The 25,336-nt window shown below is 41.9% G+C and overlaps 1 protein-coding gene across 3 annotated transcripts in view; it reads left to right on the forward strand.

The window, feature by feature from the left end:
• Positions 1 to 13,630: 13,630 nt before the first annotated feature.
• LOC122404709 overlaps positions 13,631 to 25,336 on the forward strand; it is a 79,725-nt gene continuing 68,019 nt past the window's right edge. For 2 of the 3 annotated variants that reach the window (XM_043408911.1, XM_043408912.1), the window contains exon 1: positions 13,631 to 14,568. In XM_043408911.1, the coding sequence (XP_043264846.1) occupies positions 14,339 to 14,568 (230 nt within the window). In that variant the 5' untranslated portion in view covers positions 13,631 to 14,338. The remainder of the gene's footprint in view (positions 14,569 to 25,336) is intronic. The other variant, XM_043408914.1, reaches the window with a different exon arrangement.

Here is a 25,336-nt window from a genome sequence, read left to right on the forward strand (position 1 = left end):
CTGGATCCTCTGGACTCGAGCTTTTTCCCAATTTCGGTTCAATTTCTAATAGATACATACTTGTTAACAATTGAGAGTAACGATGAGTACTGCGAGCGATTCGGAACATTTCGATAACAATAAATAAAAAGTACATACTCAATTAGGTAGACGCGAAACCTGTCACTGTACCGCATCGCACCAGTTTCCAGAGGACGAATGAGGAGCAGGGAGCAGGTCCGGACACGTTTACAGCGCGAATTTGGGGGCGCCGGGTATGGGGAGGTGTCTCGTCACGTAGACCAACGTCTCGACTTATGATGTGTACTATATGTATATCTTCGAAAGAAAGGTTAACACCATTATATCTCGAATAACTGAAAATAAATAAAATAAATAGAGGTATACCGGAGAAATAATTAATTACTTGATCATTTATTATCGTTATACTGTTGTGACGTCAGAATGCAAAGCAGCCAATCATTGGCGCTGCTTGACCATCAAAACATTAATATATTAATATTTCATCGAAACTTTAATCAATGCTTTTGATGTAAATTTGTGTGACTTGAACAACAATAGATGAAAAATATGTATAGAATACACAAAAACATTTTTTTTCCCACGATATTTGTACTTTACATCGTAGGATATTGACTCCCATCAAGTATATGTAGTTCCAGTCTATTACTCGTTTGTTCCTATTTTTTTATGTATTCTATAATATGTTTTAAAAGTAATTTTATTCTTACCATTGCTAGAATTCGTAAGCCAGGGTCAGTAATCGGATACGCTTGTTGTCTTCCGAACGCTCGGTTAGGTTGTGTTTATATTCTCGGTCGCCGGCCACTCGACTTCACCTTGGAGCTGGTGGCCACACGAATTCCTTAATTCCTTGTCCGTGTGATACGAAAAAGTATTGCTTTACCCGTCACTGGTATGCATTGTCTGTGCCTTGATCCATGTGTTACGTAAAAAATATTGCGTCTGACGTCTACTCCACATTTCGTCTATGCCTGTACCAGACTCCTTACCATAACTGTGCCAAGTTTAGTGTTATCGACACCTCGTCGAAAAAGATTGCTATGAAAATCTAGTGAGAATTAAAACAAATATCTTTAGAACATTTAATAGAAAGAAAAGAAACTTTTATATGAGATACTGATTGAAATTTACGATGAAAGTTAATATTTACACATACGTTTCTATCATTATAATTAATATATTTCAATCGATCTAGTTACTTCTGTATCTCAAAACAAATCGATATTCGATGGTCAAGCAGCGCCAATAATTGGCTGCTTTGCATTCTCACGTCACAACAGTATAACGGTAATAAATCATCAAGTAATTAATTATTTCTCCGGTATACCTCTTATTTTATTTATTTTCAGTTATTCGAGATACATATAAGGGTTAACCTTTCTTTCGAAGATATGTACACATGAAAAGTCGAGACGTTTGTCTATGTGACGAGACACCTCCATACCCCGAGCCCTCTCCCCATTAAATTCGCGCTGTAAACGTGTCCGGACCTGCTCCCTGCTCCTCATTCGTCCTCTGGAAACTGGTGCGATGCGGTACAGTGACAGGTTTCGCGTCGTCTACTAATTGAGTATGTACTTTTTATTTATTGTTATCGAAATGTTCCGAATCGCTCGCAGTTACGGATCGGCTTTCCGCGTTAGTAAAATTACTATTGCGTATTATTTAATACGCGATTTTATTAGCGTCACGGAATACGAATATTAATCGGGGTTGCTTCTAGGATAGCGTTGCGACTAATATCAATATATGTACTTACATATATATCATGATTGATTACTGTTAGAGTCGAGAAGAATAAATATTTTTCGCGTTTTCTTTTAGAGTACATACATACTTAGTGTCGCGAATAAGAATTGATAACGGTATGTCATTAGCGTCGCGAATTATGAATTATTCTATTTAAACGAGTTTTGCGAACGAGTTTTCGTGTTTGAAACGGCTGTGCTTAATTATTAATCGGTTGATCGGTTCATTACTCAATCTTTGGGCTCTGTATACTTTGGGCCGTATAGCTTTTATTCCGTAAAAAAATAAAAGAATTCCTGTACTATGATCGGTTTCTGTAGGTTGTTGGTAATGTTGCGCGTGACATCGATAGAATTATGGGGCTTTAGAGCCCAAGAGAATTAAATTGAATATAACGTCTGCTCGTTAGCTCAGCTGTGTCCCCGTAGTGCGCGTGACGCAAATAATTTACTCGCGATCCATCTGGAGCTGCCCTCTTACGTCGTCTTGTGTAACGAATTGTCTGTCGTTCGAACCCAGACACACGGTATACGAGTTGACAGCTTACACCACGGACGAGGTACTTATACGAGCAGACTTTTCACCTTATAGGAGTTTCGCGGCTGAATCTGACTGCCATACCGACCTCACAATTCCAAGTTGATTTTAGCGGCCTCCTCTCATGGATGGCGGTCAGTTGAGAAACTAGGCACTGAATTAGTTTAAGTACTACGTGTAAATGCATACGAGTTTAAAAGTACGAATTATTCGCGTTTCCTTGACTAGTTAAAGTTGTAAATAATTTGCTGAAATCAGTCTATCCGCGGTTTCTATTTCAGGCATCCATCGGGTTCGTAATATGTATGTACCAACAAGCTTCGCGAGACATCGGAGCTTCCCCCACCCCGCCGCCTAATTCGCGAGCGTTGCCGAGCACAGAGGTCGGCCATCATTCATACTTTGAAAATAAACATAGCAAGACGTGTCGAGACGTATCGGCGTTTCGCGACCAAGGTGCGTATTTCTAACCTCTTTATATGTACTTCCACTATTACTGCTCGCCTATTATGATGTACTACTTACGATCTCTTGCAATACGGTTTCGATTTAATCATTACTTAATTCTAATAATCGTTTGCGTACTTTAATGCATCGTTATGTATTTCGTTTCTGTTACAGTCTCTTATTGGAACTCGAAATTAAGAAATAATAAGACTTGTTGGAACCTGCCAAGACGTGTCGGCGTTTCGCGACCAACGAGGTAAGTACATACTTACCTACATACACGTCTTTCTAAACCTTTTAATATCTCTTCGTTATTATCAATTATTGTTTAATTATGATTTAATTTCTATTTCATTTCTGTTGCAGTCTCTGATTGAAATTCGACGCCATGGAAAATTTCATTGGCGCGTAAAGTAGTACACCATAACAGATGGCAGGCGAGTCGACAAATTTTTTGAAGGGTATTATTGGTAACGTTTAAATAATTACAATAAAAATTTACATCCATATTAATATTTATCGCTTTATTAAGTTATCCGTTGCAAGCATGATTTTAATTTTGTGATCGGTCATTGTTAAGATAAAATATTAAAATAGTTAACAAACTTTCTATCTACTTCGATATACATGTATCGAAGTATAGAAAAATGGCGTCGGTAGATATCAACGATAAATTGCAATAGTTTATATTAGACTGTATTCTGATCGCGATTAAATATTTTCGACTATTATTTATTCAATTGATCGTTTATATCTCTTTATGAATTGTTGTAATTGCAATTTGCATATATGTATATTTCGATGCAAGTTTAAGAAAACGTAGTAACTGCGTAAAAAATTACGGGATATTCTAACGTTCGATAAAATAAATATAATCATGCTTACAACTCTAACTATGAAACTTGGTGATATATGTAGTATTTATAAGTTGAAATTCTCATTGATTGGGAATATTTCGCCTTCGTGGCATTGATCTTTTACATGATAAACTATATACAACAGCAGTGCTAAGTAAAGCAGTGTTTCCGTTGTCGAATTCTAGTAAGAAGAAAAAGAAAAATCGATAGGCAAAGCACAGGTGTGCTTGTTGCGTTTCTTTCTTGTCTCCTGTCCCTTTCTTTTCAGCTGTTTTCTTTCCAGGCAATTTGTTGGCCGCGCGCAATGCGGCCGGTATAGACTCGGTGATCGTGCGTAGCAACAAGTTTGTTTCTCGGGGCAAAGTGACCCCGAGCACGTTGTCGTTCGCGATGTTAGGCAAACGCGAGAATAGAAGCAGTGTTTAATTACTTACAGAGCATCGTGGCTCTCCTTGTTTTCTCAATCGCGATAATAGAATCATTTGTTCGCCGATTTCAATCTTCGGTCGCGGTAATCTAATTTAATTTAATTTTCCAATCAAATTAATTATTTTTTCAATTTGAAATTTAAACTCCTCGTTACCGGAATTAGAGTCGGTGCATCACCGAAGAGGACTATTGGCCGATGCTCCACGAGCAAACAACGTAAGTATAAATTTATACTAATAAATTTGTTAATTAAAAATCTCTATAATTTTCACAATCGATTCTAATTGTTTTCTTGCATTTTTGTTACAGTCTCTGGACCTGAATCTAACCAGCAGGACCATGATTTCGAGGACTTGAAGTCCATCACTGGTAAGTCGCATGCTATTTTGTTTCCTCTGGTCCCCAACCATGTTGTAGGATGAAAGATCCGAATCAACACGGGTGACCCAGTTGTATACTTGCTATTTTTCACGAGTTAAGTGAATATTATAATAACATCAACTGTTATATTTTTTAGAGCAGGTTTTAGGGTCTTCTTGCACTCGCGTTTCTTAACGTTACAAATGAATAGTACAGATTATGATTATTATAAAATTTTTACAAATATACAATCTTTATAGAATATATGAAATATTATTCTTAACTTTATACGAGTTGTATGGTCGAATAGAAAATGAATCAATATAATGTGAAAACATTATATTTATCATGCGATTTAACGTGCAAGAAGGCATTTCGCGACAGGTCGATTTTTGAGTCAAAGTAACATGCATTTTATACTAGTTTCATCTTTTAAAAAAGTTTACTTTGACGACAGAATCGATCAAGGATAATTGAATATTTTTATTGACAATTTAATGAATTCATTTCAATTTTTAAAGTAAATTCTTTTATCATGAAATCTCAAGTAGAGTCTTTCATTTTAAATAATTCAATTTCAATTATAATAGTTTTATCGAATAGTAGTATTTTTCAATATTATCCTATTTTATTATTGATATATTACATATAACAAGTCGAGTCATTTTAACTAACAATTAGATACGAAATACCGTTTAGCTATTAACCAGTTTTTCTAGTCAGGATTTTCAGACTAATTTTTCCGTGTTCGTTGCCTAAGTTCATGCACATGCCCAGGTGCTATTTGCACGAGCGAAGGCAACGGGGCACGATGAATTTATTTATAACAATTCAACGACATATCGACGACTGACATTGGCTAGTGAATCGTGCGCGACGTACTGTCCACATGTGTGTGTGTGTGTGTGTGGTTAGGTTGTGGCAATTTACATACAGAATTTTATAACATTAGATTTTTATCAATAATAATATCAAATTTCAATTTATCATTTATTTGAATACCGTTGATCTTAATGGATTTGAATCTTAATATTTTTCAATCTTGAATGATACATCTATACAATAGATTTTATTAAAGACTATATTCCATATATTGAAACGTTCTATACAAACGTTTATCTATATGTATAATATAAGAACGCAAAGATCACTAGCCTTTGTCAGTCTCAGAAACTAGTAAGTCCACAATTAGAGTGTGAATGAAGTGTTGTGTCCGGGTGTCGGAGGAACCCTCCCGGAGGGAGTCCTCTCTAGTTTAGGTCGCGCCCGGACATTCAGAATGAGAATCCGTGGAGTGTTTGTTTGAGAGACTGAGTTTTGCAATTTTTTAAATATAGGGTTAGGTAGGTAAGTAGGTAACTTATTGTCTGGTGTGTGTGTATTTAAACCTAAGTAGGTAGGGTCAGGGCAGGACTGTCCACATTAGTTATATGTAGATCGGGTAGGCGCGTTTTCGCGTGGCAGTTCTGTTTCTGTAGTTACGATTTCGAGAGTAGAAATGTTGCTGATTCAAACGGTGTTGCGCACTTGTGCTGTTTGTTTCGGCTTTATTTTCGACTCTTCGAGTCGCTCTCTCGCGCTCGCGGTCGTGATCAGGTCCCTTTCGAAACGTTCGTTCCCCTCGAGATGACCACGTTTGCTCTTTCAACGATTCGTATATTGTTGGAAGACTACGTATCGCACGAAATCTCGAGCCCGGTCTTTCGTAAGTTTCAGGCATCGGCAGGACCGCCGAAGAAAGAAAAGGCTCTCGATGAGCCGAAGAGGCCCTGACAAACTGTCTCAAGAGTGGGCTGCAACAAATGGCTTTTCATCTTCATCCTCGGATGAGAATGGAAAGTCATTCCTATTACTACTTTCTCACTTAACTCGTCCGTAGTTGTAGTTACTTTATTTTTCTGACTTTCTCACGTATGCATGTACCCGATGGTACATGATTGCACCATACATGCCAGCCATCCCTCCCCATAACTCGCGGTTATGATACACATAGAGTTGCGAATATCCAATAATCGCGTTTGCTTTTAGAGTTGCGAATTCCTATTTTTCGCGTTTCCTTTTCAGGGTAGTGTTGCGCCTTGACACGATACGCGATTGGTTTTTTGCTTCAGTACTTAGGTACCGAATGTTTGCTTAAAAATAGCGTTGCGAATTATCGATAAACGCGATTGCTCGTAGAGTTGCGAATTATCATTTTTCGCGTTTCCTTTTCAGGGTAGCGTTGCGAACAATCACGATTCGCGTTGCTTTTTTACTCTTTTATACATATATTATAATGGATGTCAACCGCGTTTCTAATTTTCATGTTATAAATTAGCGTTGCGATCTTGATCAATCGTGCGATTTTTTATTTAGCGTTGCGATATTTTCAATGCCCAAATTCTACCCCGATTGTAGTACTAGCAGTAGTTAGTTTATTTTGTGGCCCAGTACATGTGCATTTACATGTACTATTAACCCCTGATTAAAGTTAGAGTTGCGAATAATATACAATGTTCGCGTTTGCTCGTAGAGTCGCGAACAAATATTTATCGCGTTGATGTATCAGTGTTGCGAATAAACACGATTCGCGATTGTCTTTACGCAAACCTAGGAACCGGGCGTTTGCTTTAAAAATAGCGTCGCGAATTTTTAGTAAACGCGATTGCGAATTAGAGTAGCGAATCACTATTTTTCGCGTTTGCTTTTCAAGGTAGCGTTGCGAATAATCACCATTCGCGGTTGCTTTTATTCTTACAAGTCGCGTTTGGAATTTTCTCTATTATAAATTAGCGTTGCGATTGTTGATTTATCGCGTTGTTGCCCCCGTAGTGTTGCGATATTCAAAACGTCTAACTTCATCCCCATATGTGCCACTCTATTGTAGTTTGAAGTAGCTCGATGTAGTTAGTTTATTTTGTGCATGTATGTTTTTCTAGCTACAACTAAAAAGAAGACGCCAGCACCTGATCCAGCGTTTTTGGGCAACGCGATTTGCATTAGCGTTGCGAAACATAAATATATTTCCATCAAAGATAGAGTCGCGAATATACAATAATCGCGTTTGCTCGTAGAGTTGCGAATTCCTATTTTTCGCGTTTCCTTTTCAGGATAGCGTGGCGAATTCCATACGCGATTGCTTTTATCGTTATTTAAGAATAGCGTTGCGAATCAACCGATCGGTTTGCTCTTAGCGTTGCGAATTACTATTTTTCGCGTTTACTTTTCAGGGTAGCGTTGCGAATAATCACCATTCGCGGTTGCTTTTATCGTTAGAAATCGCGTTTGGAATTTTTATATTATAAATTAGCGTTGCGATCTTGACTTGTCGCGTTTTTTATTAATTAGAGTTGCGATTCAATGCCCAAATGCCGGCCAAAACGCTGGCCATTGCACCAACGATCATGAAGAAGCAAGCTGAGATCTGCAAAGCCTCGAAAGGCTCAACATCGTTATTAAAATTAGTGTTGCGCATGATCGAATATGGGTGCACGCGATTTAATTAATAAAAGAACCCTGTGTGGTTCATTTTACGAATAACAAGCACCATTCGCGTATAGTTTTTTATTTTATAAATTAGCGTTGCGAAAGAACGAATGGTCCACTCACGGGTTGTTTGAATTTCAGACGAGTGGACGTTTATTCCAATTATGAGTTTATTCTCAAAAGAAATACTGCTTCAAAATACTGTTGTAAATAGACCAATTGTTTTATTCTTCGTAACGTGTTAAAATCTGTAATGTATGGGAATGTATTTTAATCACAGATTTCTGATGCATTTAAAAATTCTATATTATGATTAATTTTATTGTAGATTGAATTTACGATTGCTATATAGATATCTATATCACTAATTATTCATTATTAGAGTTGGTAATTTTTACGGGATATAATAACCGTTGGAACTCAATTGTTATTTATAAATAGTGAATTTTTTTATAAATATTCTGTATTCTTTGCATAAATCAAAGTTTGTTCGCGATCATTGTTTTAATCGATGGAAAATAGAATGCTTGTATCGAAAGGATATGCAAAATGGCAAATTGGATATTTCATATTGAGAGTTCATTTCCGCGTAGAATCGATATTTTCGTTCGTTATTGCTTTTTCTTTGCGAACCTAATTTAGTTTCCAATACAGTAAAATATAATTCATGCAATATATACGTCTTGACAAATTTTTTTATTTGATAATCGAAACGAAAAATAAAATCTACTTGTCTTAACACTGAGACGAATTTAATTTTTCTTTCAATTTCACGTAATATTTATGTTTTTAAACTTTTTAATATAAATTTTTACTCGTGGAACGTTGAACTTTAGTTCAAATATTAATTTGATAATATCACTTTTACATCAGTCTATAGTTATTTTTTTCTATGTTCATTAATACACATTCATTTCAGCTGTTAATCGTTCGAACAAGTTCTTGTTACAGAATATACATATAATCATCGAAGAATCGAATTGGAAATGGTACACGGATTCCATCTTGATCGTTCTTAGAGAAATATTTCATACAATTTTATTTATCGTCTGATTTATGTTTCAGGAAAACATCGTGGGATTAATAAAGACACCAAGAAGAAAATATCTTTTCATATTTATTTGTTTTATACGAGTTATATATTTTATTGGATATGAGTTTTTGTTTTTGGAAAAACATCGTGGGATCGACGAAGACACCAAGAAGAAAATATTCCCTCATATTTCTTCATGTTTCTACAGATTGCGTTAGAATATACATACATAAGTACAAATGTATACAGGGCGTTCTCCTGCCGTTTCTGAAATATTACCGAAACGTGTGCGTAAATTTAAGTGGGAATGATTAATATTAAGATACATATTAGTATTCGAATATGCAAGGTCCATACGTGCAGTTGCACATTTCTGGTTGGATCTTCAGGATCCTTTCTTCGTTTTGTACGAGTGTCTTGTTTAGGCACTGTCATAATGCAAGTATTTATTTAAGAAGGAACAATTAATAATAAAGTACATATTGATACTTTAGTAATCAGGATTCGTACGTGCAGTTGCACATTCCAATTTCGTTTCTAGAAAACATGTGTATCATCTCACATGCATTGACATTTTGTTAGGTTCTTCGTCTCTTGATTGGCCAGTTCTTTTAAGAACTCTCCTTTTCTAGCTAATTTCTAACTTTTCGATAGCTTCTCCATCAGATAGGTATTCGATAGGTATTGGAATTCCTCGCCAAAGGAAGGGTGGTTGGGGCGAGGCTAGGGTGGGTCTCCAGTCGCAGCAACCTCCACGTGGTGAGACCCGGGTCATATTATTTACTATGTAATTAATAATCATATTAATTACATAGTAAATAATATGAGCTAATGGCTGCGTTCTTCTAATAGTTCCACATATCATGTTCGTCCTGGTGTGCGGTCTGATAACACTGATTTCGAGTCGCAAATACGTTTGTTGCCGAGTTAGTTTTTAAAGAAATAATATATTACAATTTAAAATAAAAAATAGAGGATTTCCGGTGTATTTATCAATGAGATCCTTACGTATTTTAATAATTTTGAAATCTTTAAATAATCTCGATCGATTGGTGGTTGGTTATTCCAATGAAATTAATCGATTAATGTCCAACGATGGACCCTACAGCTTTAATTCCGTTGAAAAATAATAAAATTTATGTAATTTTATTTTCTCTCTCACTTCCTCTTGTGTTAATTTCGGAATCTGTTGATAACGTTGCGAGTGATAGGAAAATGGTAATGGGGTCCCGGGAGCCCATAAATTCCGGCCGAAAAATTCCATTAGGTGAAAGGTCTATTCATATAAGTACATACATACCTCGTCTGTGTTTACACCTTATGAAGTTTCGTGGGCCAATCTTACTGCCATACCGACTTGAAAATTAAGAGATGATTTTAGTGTTCTTTTCTCACGGATAGCTGTCTAGAAAATCGAATTGGGGAGAGGATTTTTCAACGAGCTAGGGGTAATTAACAGTTATTTATACCCCTTTCTAAGATGCCGGAAGTTTGCTGTAGAAAAAAAACTAAAACTTTGATTCCTGGACCGCTTCGCTGAACCAATGTCACCTAAAGGTATGTATCAACGTCACTGCTGGTCCATCGATGACCATAAGTTGAGTGACCAACGATCAATTAAAGCCATTGCGAAATGAACGACTAAAGCCTATGTATTGTAAATAAGTACAAGACTGATGGTCAGAACAGTCTGAAACAGAGTGGAAAGAGCAGCGGGAGTCATCTTTTAACCACCCGTTTCATATCTCGACAAATTATTTCGCGAAAACTTAATGTTTACGTAAACCGTAAATAGGTCCTTTGATTATTCATATGCCGCACATTGTTAAGAATTGTTCAAACTATTTCGTTGAAATGTGAAACGATGTGTTAAAAAAAATCGATACGATATTACGCATAATGTAATTTTGATGTGTAAGTAAATTAGTCGATCGTTTGAAAGTGTGTAAGCGTGTCATTGGCACGGATAAGAGTTCGTACCATTGAACGCGACGACACATGCATACGTAAATAGGACGATTAGCTGGCATAATCGAGACGAAACGAGTGAAATTCGCAGAAAGCGAGTCCAGTATCGCGCACGGAATGCTGTGCGCGTCGCGTCGCGTCGCGTCGCGTCAGTGAACAACACAGGCGGGAAACATTCGAAACTAGATCACGAGAGCCACGCGACACCAGTTACAAGGAATCGATCTACGATAACCAGAAAAAAACACTGTAAAGAAGGATGGAAAGAGGGGGGATTGAGCGATAGAGTGAATACGAAATGTTAAGAGATTGATCGTAAATGAACCAAGAAACGCCAAGGAACGATCGCGAGGAGAATAAAGATCAAGTCACGCTGAAAGTCACGTTGAAACCACGTACGATTTTTCTCGATTAAAGAAATTCTGTCCAATAGTTTCGTTAACTTGCTGGCTAAACAATTTTCCCACTTATGCCCATTTAACATGCCATTTAACATGCCATTTAATGGTCAAGGACCATTTATTGGTAAAAGTTGATTCGTCGGTAAAAAAAACATTGCGAGAAAAGAATTTATTTCGTTGTAATCGTTGGAATAGCTATTCATAAAAAGTGGCGGAATTCTAAAAGTCAGAGTCGTAAACTTTACGATGCAAAAGGACATGGAACGAATGAAATTATTCACATCCAAGTAGGTACATATTATCTAAATGCTTGTATTCCCTAAGAATACCGGAAAGATGTTCAATTTGTCGATAACTTATCCAAGGAATCATGATTTGCTTCTGCAGTCAAAACAGCAATTTCTTTCTGACTGTTCTCCAGCAGCAACTTTAGGTCGCTTCTTTTTAAACCTACGAACTCTACCGGTCTCGCAAAACCATTAAACTATTCGATCGAAAGTTTATTGTCGGAAAGGATGATTCCTTCCATTGTCAGTATACTTTTCCACCTACGTAAGTAGTACATACATACAATCGAATACATACTACTTGTACAAAGATTCATTCACGCATTCTCTATAGGATTTACAAAATAACTTTCGACAACGACAGAGTAAATATTCTTGGACGATTAGTGTATCGTATCGTATATTGTAAAGCTTATCTAAATCTGTTAATAATATCTTTATTATATCTACGGTATAAGTATGGTATATTAACTATCACGGTACTTTTTTTTTCTCCGTGAGATTTTTCTTTTTCGTTATGGGTAATCACACGTTTATGTATATTGTACAAAGTACACACGTATCTACGTACATATTACTTTTGCGTATCATTATTATAACCAAACACTAGTCTATGCGTAGACTATAATTGTTTACAAATATACTTGACTGTCCAAGTATGTAATAGCTCGCATACGTCACTAGCGCTATTTCAGTATCGGAATGTTAAGTCGACGTTAAAATTAAACGTTGCTACATAATTTGTGAACCTATACAAATAATTTGTGTACTTTTGTCAACTAAATTGATGATATAATAGAATATCAAAGAAAATATTTACATACTTGGTTCGTTACGAATAAAATTACACTATGAGAAAGTAGAAATTGTACAGTGTCGGAATATTAATTTGACTCGGTGTATATGAACGGGCCGGGCCCGGCCGCATGGCCTCGAACGAAATCTTAACTGCAAAAGTTATCTAATCGCAGCGTCATTAAATACATACGTTCGAAATTTATCGCGTTCGCGGAAATTTCATAGCCTCTAATCGTATTTTCTTCGAAATTGTGTGTTTATATTTCGATCGAACAGGAACGATGGTCGCAGGACGTGATTTTCTCATCGCGTGTTCGCTAAATAATATCTCGTTACGTAATTTACGTCGAAAAATGTGGATATTTCACGGTCGTTTCTTTCCCATCGTATACACGTGCGGGCTTGGTAACGGGCTTGGTATATTTCATTCTTACTTTCCAACGTCGAGTCAAAACGAAAAAAAAACAAACGCTCCTAATTTGTTGCTTGTAAGTTTATTCGGAAATTGGGTAAAAAAGTCGTATACGTACGGGAAAGCATAAAGTGAAAAGAAAGAAGGAAAAATAAAACAGGCCATATACAATATATTTATATACATTATGTATATTCGCATCAGGCGAGAGTAAAAATCAATGGATCAGACCACATCTCGTCGAGTATATGTAGATATTCGTGTTCAAGTTATTATTACAAATCGTAAAGAAGAGCCGCATTAAATAAGATATTTCTAAATGTTTGATCGATGTTTGGATTCGAATATGAATAGGCATATTTACGATACGTAATTTGTTATAAAAGACAATATGATGGCCGATACGATAGCCGATACGATAGCTGTAAGTTTGTATCCTTTTTCTTTATTGAAATATCGAGGGAAACGTTTATGCTGTTTAAAGGTTGATTTTATCGGAGTTTATCGTGATTTAGGTTCAATCCTCGATTCAACGATCGCAAGATCGTTATTCGCGTGATAGAGTACAGTGGTTACAGTCGCGAATTCAGGAAACGTATGAACGAAAAGAGAGGAAAATGGAAAATGAAAAATGGGAATGCGTAGCCGCCTTTGGATGAGTAGGCAGAACCCGTGGTGAGGCGTGACAGTACCGACAACGTCGGTGTCGTCGGTGTCGTCGGTGTCGTCGGTATCCTGTCGAGAAGAACCGAGTATGGCCGAGCGTAGCCGATAAAGCACGAGGCAACAGGCGGCTCGTTTTAAACCCGTGGCCTACGGGGAGTTTTCGAAGCGGTGGGCTGACAGTAAGCCGTTGGCCTCCATGGTGTGTATGTCGCGTTGAATTTAAACGATTCTTCTTGGTGGATGTACGTTAACTGTCGCGCGTAAATTTTCTTCCGTTTCTAGATTCGTTGTCTCGATATTCGTTCCGTTTCGAGAAAACACACACACGCACACACACACAGTTTGTTGGCATATTTTTGTACCGTAATGTCGTGACAAGTGATGCGCGAGTGCAACTCGAAGACATTTTTCGATAGGTATCGAGAATTTTCAATGTTTTTCGAGTAAGGTAATTTGCAGGAACACGTGTGCTCGAAATTGTTGCCGATTCGTTGGAGAATCGAATCAAGTTGAAGGAAAGTTTATTGAAAAGAATGAGTTTCGGAGGTGATTAAATGGTTAAACAGTTTGTCGGTTTCGACGTAAAAGACGTAGTAGCACGGCAGACGCGATCCATTCGAAATCCCCGAGTAAACATACAGTGTCGCGTCCAGGACAAAGTGGTTTGTGTTTGACGACAAATATCGAGTGGTTTGGTCAAGCTTGCTTATACGCTCGCAAGAGTTGTGTCCCCTTCGTAGCTAGCACGTTATCAGGCGTTTGTCTTTTGACATTAACAGCGCCAAGATCGGACTTGCTATCGTGGGAATGCGATTTCCATCTTGAGGAAATCCGATGATGGCGGTTCTCGGATTTAAAAAAGAGGCATTTTGAAAGACAAGTTTTCCCCGTAAACTAGTTTTTCGATGAAATCTCCAAAGATGACAACACCGGTGGAGCGTGGTCTGATCGTTGTATCGGTCTTGCTTACCATTTGCCAGGCCAATGAATTAAAGGACTACTGTTCGATGCATAAATTTGACAACTTGCCAGGCGGTTTAAGGTTCACGAAGGAAGTCGTGACGACAGAATATGCAAACATCGGAACATTCAAAGCCCTTCATTGCTGTCTACGGGGCTATAGAAGCATCGAATGGTGAGTAAAAGTTTCGTTTCACACGATTGTTTTTCTCTCTCTCTCTCTCTCTCTCTCTCTCTCTCTCTCTCTCTCTCTTTATCCGAATCGAACAGATCGAAGCGTTGTTAATTTTCAAGATCGGCGTTGTTGTCTCGGATTTGAAAAATATGTAATAAGAGAAGCAGAAAACGCGATTCTTTGAAAGAAAGAAAGGAAGGAAGGTTAATAAAAGCGTGTCGAGAGATGGTCCGAGTGGGAATTAACGCGCTGCCCTATGGCGGGAAGATTGCTAATTTGCATTTTTCAGCCGTGTTAACGTTAGATAACCGAGCGTGTCGTGGTCTCGACGAACCGTAACCCGAAGCGTTTCAGAATTTCCCATAGTTTTATTCCCATCGTTCGAGTGAGGTTTTCGAGGGCCGATTTGAATGGCATGTCTAACATTCGTGCAAGCTGATGCAATTTCTCGGGATTTTTTTGCTCGAGTTGGCGAATACCTGGAAACCTGCGCTTCTCGCTCTCGTGGAACTAATCCATTTATGGAACCAACTTTTTCTTTCTCTCTCTGTCGCTCCGTGGTCGTGTCGCTGGAGGAATACGTTAAACCGGTTATTAGTCCGGCATACGGCACGCTCGATTCGAGCAAACACGGTTTCCGGCAAAATGCATACACGTCGAAACATTAGCGAGAATTCGCGATCGTGTCAAGCTAAGGAATTTTCATGCTATTGAAAATTGGTATTTATTCTTTGGCATTTATCGAGTGTTGAGTGAAAGATTGCGTCGTGTAAAGAGAACGATCGATCCGATCGTTGAACCGATATTTGCAAAAAGATCTCCGAAAAAAGCAACCACGGACATACCGTGGAGGCCGAGTCACGTCGCGCGGTAATAACGTTTCCGCGAAACGCTTTTTTCTTCCACGATAAATGTAAAAGAGTGCGCGTTTGGTCGGTTGGTTGGTTGGTCGGTCGGTCGGTCGGTCGGCCGGTCGGTCGGTCGGTCGGTCGTTGGCTCTTGTACTTGGTACAAGAGATGAAAATCGCTATAGGGGGTCGCAGTTGGACTGTCCCTTGGTAACTGGAAGGCGCAGGCTAACAAAGAAACGGTTCCGAGAAGCGTTCTCAAGGGCTCGGCCACTGTCGATTTGCCCGAATCCCTTTCCGTCCCGGGAACTTTATTATTCGTGGGACAAAGTGGGACTCCACCTTCTTCATTGTGGTTATCCAGGTGTCAAACGGTGTATTTGTTCCGCGCATTGATCGCTCGAGGAGAAACCGTGCTCGGTTCTGTAAAAGTTTTAACCTAACGGACGTGTGCCGTCCATGCAAGGACTCTTTTGGCCCGTTCACACCTGTTACACGTCTCTATCGAGCGTGTCCATCTTGAAAGCACAAAAGAGGATGCGTAGTCGTCGATGAACACGCACCATGTTCATTATACGAGCATCGACTCTCTAAGCCGACCGTCGATGTCGATTTCTCTTGCGTGTTTTCACGAAAAGAAAAAGCGAAATTGTCGATGCGATGACAAACGTCCCGGTAGGCGATGGTGTTTGTTTGCGATCGAATTTAACTGGCGAATAAAGGACATAAATTGAACTTATTTTCTTTGGGCTTTCTTTCTTCAGTCAGTCTGTCTGCCGCGGGAATTTGAAAATGACCGCGTGTTATCTACGCATGCCAGCAGCTGAAATTGTAAATGGCGAAAAAATTGGTTAAACTTTGCGCAAATACGCAATAATGGTTGAAAAGTGAAAGGTGGACTGTACGCACGACGCCTTTCCTTTCTATGTTTCGACATTGTTATCGGCCATTTACACGATTATAACGAGATCGAAATGATGGGCGTAAAATACATAAAGGGAAAATAGTATCGAAAGTTTGTGTACGTATGTACGTGTATCGAGAAAGGTAAAAAGTTTTGTTGGAGTTTGTTGTCGTCGTTCGTGGCGAAACAAGATTATCGTAAGCGGGCGAGATTCGGGCGAGATCCGGGCGAGATTCGGGCGAGATTCGGGCGAGATTCGGGCGAAAGTTATCAAGGGAAAAGATTAAAGCGATGTACTTTTGCTCGACGAACAGAACATAAAGAACAAAGGATGAAATTTAAGTAAAATCGTTGACGCGTGAACGTTCCTCGAGCAAACGCAAACGATGCACGTTCACTGGTAGAAAGTGGCGCTGCAACCAGCGGCAACATCCGTTGTGAACGCGCGGCTCTTTGAAGCCTGCATGCAATGTACCTACGTATACAGGACGTAGAAAAATACGAGCAATAGAATTGGAGTCCGAGTGATTTTTAGACTAGCAAAGATACGCCTCCGTACGATTTTGTTCGGCAAGTTACAGCAGTTGAAAAACCGTTGCCGGTCATCGTCGTAATATTACAACTTAAATAATAGGTTAGGCATTGTTAGATTTTCAACGGCGGTTTATTCGCGTGGGATCGTTGCATATAATTTGCGTTTCAGCGAGTCACGTAACGAGGAGGATAAGACGCGTGCTAGCCAGAACCGGAACCTACCGTAACGAAAAATCCTCGTTCCGAGTACAACGTCGCGTCGCGTAGCGTCGCGTAGCGTAGCGTCGACAATGCGTTCTCGGCGTTGGTCGTTTTGTCAAGTTCGAACGAGACACTCGCTGAGTCGTTAGGGATAACGATGCTGGCGTGTGGAACGCGAACGAGGATCGGTGTCCCCTTGCTCGGGGCACGGTTTCGTCGACGTAGCGGAAGACGGTAATCGTTTTGCGGAAAGTTGTTTCCCAGTTGTCGGCTGACATTCGCTCCAGCTTAGCGCATGTTTTCGCAACACGCGACTTGTTTTTGCGTTTCGTTTCGGAATCATCTTTGCTCGCAACGGCAAGTTTAGCAAAGAAAAAGAGCTCCTCTTTGGCGGTAATGATGCAGCATGTAACGTAAGTACGAGTATGACACCGACTCGTATTTATTTCCAACCGTCGCGTCGTAAAGAATCAGAGTAGGGAAAATGAAAATTGTGCGGCGTGATGGAACGAATTTTGCATCGTAGTTTGCATGGTAGGAGAGGCGCGCGCGCGCGAGAGACAGTCGTGGGAGAGTGCATAGGGCACGTAAGTTTGAAACGACAGAAGTCGGCGTGGCCGTCGCGGCCGTCGCGGCGCCGCGAAGGAAAGTTGGAGGGCACGTAGACGCGTGTGTCTGGCTGCGTTCGCTCGCAGGTGCCCTCGAGGTCTGGATAATGACAAGTCAGAGAAACAGAACCGTAATTTCGCATCGGGAAAGGGACGCGCGGCACTTTGCCGTGGCTTCTCTACTCGCTTTGTCCGTTCTCAGAATGCGTTCGGGCGATTTTCGAAACGGATGGATCGGATTCCTAGGACGAGGGCCTGCTCGATGCATCGCGGCAAATTGACCGTTCCACCGACCAACCACTGATTACGATTCTCCGAATACGGTCGAATAGAAATGCGATCGAGCTACGCGACAACGACGTACTCTTTAAACAATTTCATTTTAGTAAGGTTAATCGGTCTATCGATGCCGACTCGCCAAATAAAGTTTAAGCAAGCAAACGATCGATTCGATCCCGCGCGCGCATACTGGCAGTTGGAAGCTCGTAAAATTAATTGATTGTGATTGATTTTGATACAAGTATCGAACAGTGTTGTTGTTGTTGTTGTTGTTGTTGTTGTTGTTGCGCGTTGAACGAATGGGGAAAGAAAATGTTGGTGGAAGGAGCGTGAACGCGTGACCGGGCCGTTCGGTATTTCCTCGAATTTGTCCGATAGTTCCATGCGAGGGTGAAATTTTTCGCCGATATCGGAGAAAAAGTTTTTCGATCTAGCGACCGCGCACGACCTCCTCTCCGTGTCCGTTTCGTTTCTCGCGAACGCGCCAGTCAACTCCTACCAACAGTTTTCTATTCTCTTGCTCTTTTGCTCTTTTGCTCTTTTGCTCTCTCGGTTCGTGTTACGCGATACGCGTGCACCGTGGCACGTGAACGCGCTGGCAATGCGATTGAATTTAAGGAAAAGTACGGCTGCGGGTGTGGAAACGGGATCCCGACTCTCGGTCTCTCGGTTTCGCGGTCTCGCAGTCTCGCGGTCTCGCAGTCTCGCAGTCTCGCAGTCTCGCGGTTTCCGAGCGTTATCGATGCAAATGCAAATGCAAATGCGAATGCAAATGCAAATGCAACTGCAACGCGTTGCACGAGCGGAGCTGCGAAGAAGGAAACGTCGTCGTGTCGCCGTGTCGCCGTGTCGCCGCGTCGCCTTTACGATTACAAGGCCAGACCCGCGGTGGAAAAAGTTTAGCTTTCCAGGAAAGAAATGGTTAGGTTACTTTTTTCCGTCGAATCGATCCTCGATCGCGCTCGGAGGAAACGTTTGCTTCGCTCGGCGATTCGATCGCGCGCGAAACAAACTCTCTGCGGTTTTACGAACAATGGGAAATGATAGCACCGTGTCGTCCGCTCCTTTTCAGACCTCCGATCGATTCGCGATCCACGATCCACGATTCGCCACTCGGAACCCTCTGCTCTGCTGTTCTTTGGTGAACAACGCGCGCGTAATTTCCAAGCGCAACGCAATCTTTTTGCGCCGAGAGCGAACGCGCGTACAGCGAAGCGTAAGAATTCGCGGAATTATTTCTCGTCACCTTGACGTGCATCCGTCGTGACTTGCGTACGGTCACGTTGCCGTGCGTCTCCGTTACTAGGAAAAACACGTTAAAAGGTAACGGTACATTTTGTAGGAAAGCGTAGGAGGCGAGCTTCGTCGACTTTACTTTCGTTCTCGGTCAGGATCGCTCCTCTCGATCCTCGAATCTTCTCGTTATTCCGCCTGGAAACGTACGATCCTCTCGATAATGTCTTGTACCGTGAATCCCACGGATATTTAACACTCTTTTGTCTCCGTTAATTGCGTCGGGGCATTCCCGTTCGCAACGCCAAGGTCGCGTTTATGTATATTTTTACCTTCGCGCCCAACTGTCTCTCCTCTCGTTCGTAATCCTCGACTATATTTAACGGTTGCGTATCGCGCTCCACCAATAGGCTCCAAGCCTATTACGTTACACATATTTCTATGGAGTAGCATCATTTCCGAGCCGCGATCGGCGATCAGGCGATCGGCGATCGCCGAGCAACGAGCAGCAAGCAGCGAGCAGCGAGACGCGACAGTTACCGATCCTCGGTTTTTTCCCGTCGCGTACCTGTTATGAATCATTCTCGCTCTACCAACGTTGCTCCAACCAAAAGGCAATTCTCGTTTTATTCTTCTGTCGTATTACGATAAACCTTGCGAGTAAAAGAATTTTTTTTGCGCCGGCGATTCGACCTACTGTTTTGTTCCTTGGTTCTTGTACCAATCATAATTACGGGACATCGCGATCGAGGGCCGATATTTTGACAAGTTTCGGCTCTCGGTTCCTCTTCGTTTCGCAATTTCATTCCGTTGAAATTTTTTACGTAATCCAATGTTACGTTAACATATACCAAATTGCTAAATTATACCGTAAACGCTTATTAACAACTTGACAATTGGAATATTCGATGCGAATGGATTAAAGCAACGTTGTTGCGGGGAAGAATATATTTATGGAAAGCGTTCCATGTTCCTCGTCGCGTTCGCGTTCGCGTTCGCGTTGTCTTTAGAAATTCAGCGACGTCGAAGAAACCGTGAGAAAGTCTCCGATGGTGTACGGCGATGACGTATAATAATACATACTCGAAAGAGGGGGAGAGAGGGTGAGAGAGGGACGGGGAGGGCTCGGGAATACACGGTTGAAGCGCGGCAGGATGAATGAGTAGACGCGAGTCGTCGGAAAGGGCTGCGTTCGAGCAAAGTAAGTACGAGAACCGAGGTGAAGCGGAAAGATAAAAACCGCGAGCGGAGAGAAGAGCGGTTTCGTCGATCTCGAGACTCGGTTGGTTCCGCGACGAAACTCGGCTTTGGTGCGTTTTCTTGAAAAGATATCGCGGACGATCGAACGCTGGACTCTTTGCTATCCGTTACGCGCATCTTTACAGACAAATTCCCCTCGATCAATCGTTGGAATTGTTTCGACTTCCTGACAAACGGTCCAACGATATCGAGCCGACGCTAGAATAATACAAAAGAGCAAATATACGTGGAGATATTGGGTCTCTTGGACCCTTCTCTATCGTAAACTGAAATAAAATAAAATATTTTTTTTTCATCAAATTCCGGAAGATTCCTCTATTGGCCAGAACGCGTTGACTGTTTGTTCACGACGTACGCGGCTAACGATCGAAACTGCTAATCACCGCGTATCGGGATAGTAGTTGTTTTCCTACTCGGTTACATCATAGTACTTACGCGGGATGGGGTGTGGTGTTGTTATTTAAATGTACACCTCAGGATTATTCTTGTCAGCTGGCAACGTTAAATGATTTTGGCGTGTTTGGTTAGGACCCCGGGGTATGGGAGGGAAGGCGTCGTCTCGGAGCACCGAGAGATTTCCATTGCGGCAAATATTTGAAGGAACCGCGTTTATTTTCCTACCGATATCCATACTTCCTTGTTTGAGTGACGACGAGTTCGGATTCACCGTTACTCGAGGCAAAACGCTCGACGAATGCGTCACAGTTTGCTAATTACCCAGTCGACCGTCCAACACCGAGAAAACCAACTTTGGATGCGTCGCGTATGTAAGTACTTACGCGATCCGACCTCGATTAACCCCTCGACTATCAAATAATTCCTTCTTCTTTCCTCTTCGCTATCTTCGTAACGATTCCGACGATCTATCGACGATCTATCGACGATCTATCGACGATCTATCGACGATCTATCGACGATCTATCGACGATTTATCGAGTCTGCGCCGTAATCCGAATCCCTAGGCTGGCCGTAAAACGGCCTGAACGAATGGGTCATCAAGGACCCAACAACGGGCGTTGCAATCGGGTCAAGATACGCGTTCCCAGCGTATCGTTATCTAATAGCGCTCGTTACGTTTTAACGAAGCGATGACGCGAATCTGGTTCCTGGAATCGACCTTTTTTTATCTCTGTTCGTGATACAGAACGCGAGAACCGTCCGACGAGAAAAGCAAACGAGATACGTATACCAAGAGCGAACGCAACACCGAACGCAACACCGAACGCAACACCGAACGCAACACCGAACGCTTATTGTATTACTTGTATGTACGTATACACGCGCTCGATATCAGAATTGAAATCCGTACGGCAACTCGAAACAAAACTATTAATACGAACGAAAACCTTTTATATTTCCGATTGTATCCTCGGAAGATTATCGCGAGCCGGTTGCTCCGAGTTTTATCGATTAAATTAACCTTAAACGCGACGACGGAATGAAAAATCAAACTTAATGGTTGCAGGACGCTCGGTCTTGTTTCAAGTCCACAAGTTGTCGGTCCTAAAGCGTCCAGAAATTACATATTCTTCGGATTTATCTTTCGGGGGTGAGGGATTTGTCTTTTTTCGCTGAACGCGTACTTACTTACGTACTATGTATATTTGTAGAAGCAGAGCGAAGATGCAAAATGATGAAATTTCTGAATCGAAAGTACATATCCGCCTATGCTTGATAAAAGCTAGGGAGTAGCGTCGATTCGAGCATCGGCATCTGTCCAGTTCGGTTAACTGATCGAGAGCATATCGCGAGCAGTCGAACGGACCGACGCGACGGACGAAACGGGAGGTACATAACAGAGAAAATACATATGTACGTAAGTACCTACATAATACGCGTGCGTAGATATAGATGGGAACGCAGGTGCAACTGTAAAACTGTCTGTCGGTCGAACCACTTTCTTCCTTATACATATACGCGATTAATTTCCATTTAGAGTTCGGCCTTTTGTTTTACCTTTTCTTCTTCTTTCCTCTTTTGACTTTTCCATGGCCTCGTTTCCTGGGGCCGTTGCTCGCGCTCGTGGTCGGTTTCTCTCATCCTCCATGAAAATTCTGGTGAAATTTCATTCGGGGAGGAGGAGTAAGCGGGCACTAAAGTACCACCAAAGAGGATGCCACGCCTCGTCGGCGGAAAAATTCGCAGGACGTGTTTTAAAAGTTAGCCGCGTCTCGGTTCGAATGATCCGTGGCAGTCGCCGCATATCGCTGCTTCTGGTACGCTGATACGCAAACGATTTCGGTAATCTCTACTCCAAGTATGTGCCTACACTCTGTGGCCCAGGAAACCTTTACCCGTCATCCGGTTGATCGCGAATGCGTCAGCCAACTCGAACTATACGCACTATTGCGTAAGTAACTTACCACTGGAAATCTATAAATAGTAGCCACTCACGCATAGCGACCGATGCAAATCGACGCTAATAACGTCCTCGTCTTGTTCGGCATTCATTGATTTTACCGCCACGAATCCGATCCTTTACTTTCACGCGATCATCCATGGAAATATCCACGTTTTCCGCGTCGCGTCTGATAGAACGGGAATTCGTCGAGACCAAATCGCAACGTAATCCATAAGCTTTTGGCTGCGACTTTCAATTCCTTTAGCATGCACGGACACGCGTAATGTGGGGCTAGCGAATAATGAATCTGTCGCGAGGCCACGGCGCTACGGTTCCGGTCGAATGGCACTAGAAAAGTGTCACGTTCTATCGATTCTAAGCCGACCAATGTCGTTCCAAGGATCGAAAGTCTCGCGACAGATTCGATTTCACGACGTGTCTTGCACGCGAGCAATATGTATTTACAAATCAAATGAACAGAAAAGATTCGTGTATTCTATAATCGCGTGACGACGCAACGATATAAAAGTACCGGCTTTATCGGTGAAAAGAGAAATGATCAGCATCCTTGTTCCTCTGTTTGTTTGTCCGCTCTGCGAAAGAAGAAACATTCTGTTGCGCAGGCGTAGTTTTCTTTATTCAGCGCACGTTCTATTCGGCCGGCCGGCAGTATTTCACGGCGGCGAGGCGCACCACCAACGCGATTAACTAATTCGCGAGTCTCCGTTAATGGAGTTTACTTTTTAAACAAAGAGCGTCGTCCCAGTAATTAAAGAGTGTTCCGCGGTAAGAGGATATTTTTCAAGTAACAGCGTCTCCCGTTCCTCCGTTCACTTTCGGATCGTCGTGTCTCGTTGTGGTCGATGCGCCGCGCCGCGCCGCGCTGCGATGCGCCGCACCACACCGGTCGCCTTTACGATAATTAAAATCGTGACGATGGGGAAGCAGGAGGGATACCTACTCCTCGAGGTATCCGAAACTACGAGCCAACGGATTAGTTCTTTTCCGGCGCAAATCTTTCCAAACCTCGAATCGACATTCGGAAACAGCAGAAAGAGCAAAACCTGTTAAATATTTCGCACATGGACATACTTGTTTTAAAAACATACGTTGATCGATTAAATAATCGTACTAGACGTTGATCGAGGTCGAGCCGAATAATTGGGATTCGAGAATCGGTTGATCGAGCCGTGGCGGGGAATCGGTAAAAAGAGAAGGCTAGACGGAAATTTGGAAATTCCACGGCAACCCGGGGTGGTTGGAATCTTGTTCGGAGGTCGAGGGTTGATCTAATCGGGGCTGGGGCCAGGGGCCAGGGGCATTTGGGCGCACACTTGTTCGCGGAAATCGTCGAAAGCGTCGAAAGCGTTCGGATAGTCGTGATTTCCAGGGATGCCCGCATTCTTCCGGTGCTGTGGCCGGAATATCGGACTTGCATCCGCCCTCGTTCCCCTCTCGCCTCTCTTCAGCTTTGTATCTCAGGCCAGAAGCACTCGACCGCGGCCGATTCGAACCTGCAAATGTTCGATCCCCCGAGCCCCTCCTTTCCGAAGCTTGGCCAGTCGCGCGACGATGTACCTTGCAAATTGCTTCGAGGCTGTGCGGTGCTTTGAAAATTATTGCTCGACCGCGGAAACCTCTGCATCGTTATTATATCCTTGACCATCGCCCAACTTGCTTTCGTATTCGATCCTGGTCGCAGATTTTCCTCCACGCGACCGACATTATTTTCCACCTTTCTTTTCTGCTTGTGGATCAGCTAGCCAGTCAACCGGTCAACCGGTCGCAATCGTTCAACATTTTCTACAATTTTGCTAGCAGTTGATCGCGGTTGTCTGTCGTCCAGTTAATTTTCCCTTTCCGTCTTCGTAACTTCACCGTTACGAAGCTTAACCGATACGTTTCCAATTGCGGAGTTGCTCGAATTCGCCAAAATGGGGAAATTTTTGCTGCCCGACAGCGTTAAGAGCTCTCGGGTCTACGAACTCGTTGGCGCAATTGGAAACAGACGCACTGGAGATTAGAATATGTACTGGAATCGCGTTAACGGTACGCGTTCGTTGGTCCTAGCGACCGGTTGGTGTTTCTGGAAAGGGTGCCGTATCTGCTGTTCGAGCGGTTAATTTATAGAATAAATAGATAGATGGCGAGGTCGCGCGACGCCAGTTTTTCTTTTGCCAATGCCGATAAATACTACTCGAGAATACGTATCGTGGATTCGGTCGAGCGGCGCTGCTTAATAACTAGCGATAAGTTTCTGAAAAGGGAGCGTGGTGGTAAAGTAGCAGTCGATTTCAGAGTACGTCGGTTGAACGAGTGGAGGGGATCGAAGATAATTGATAAGCTTTCCTGAGAACCGAGACTAACTGCATCGAAGCCCCTGAAAATTGATGACGGTCGTTCGCAGTACGGGAACAACGTTACGCGCAAGTACCGCGGAAGCATGGCGTGGCATAGCTGGTGCTGCTATACAGACAGCCAGCTGAAATCGTGATCATCCGCGCTATATGCACGATATTCCAGGGCCCGAACCAGCAGTTTTAGGTGGCCGGCCTTATTG

This window comes from Colletes gigas, unplaced genomic scaffold (genome assembly GCF_013123115.1).
Source record: "Colletes gigas isolate AHSC1104 unplaced genomic scaffold, ASM1312311v1 Colletes_gigas_Sc00003, whole genome shotgun sequence".
NCBI lineage: Eukaryota > Metazoa > Arthropoda > Insecta > Hymenoptera > Colletidae > Colletes > Colletes gigas.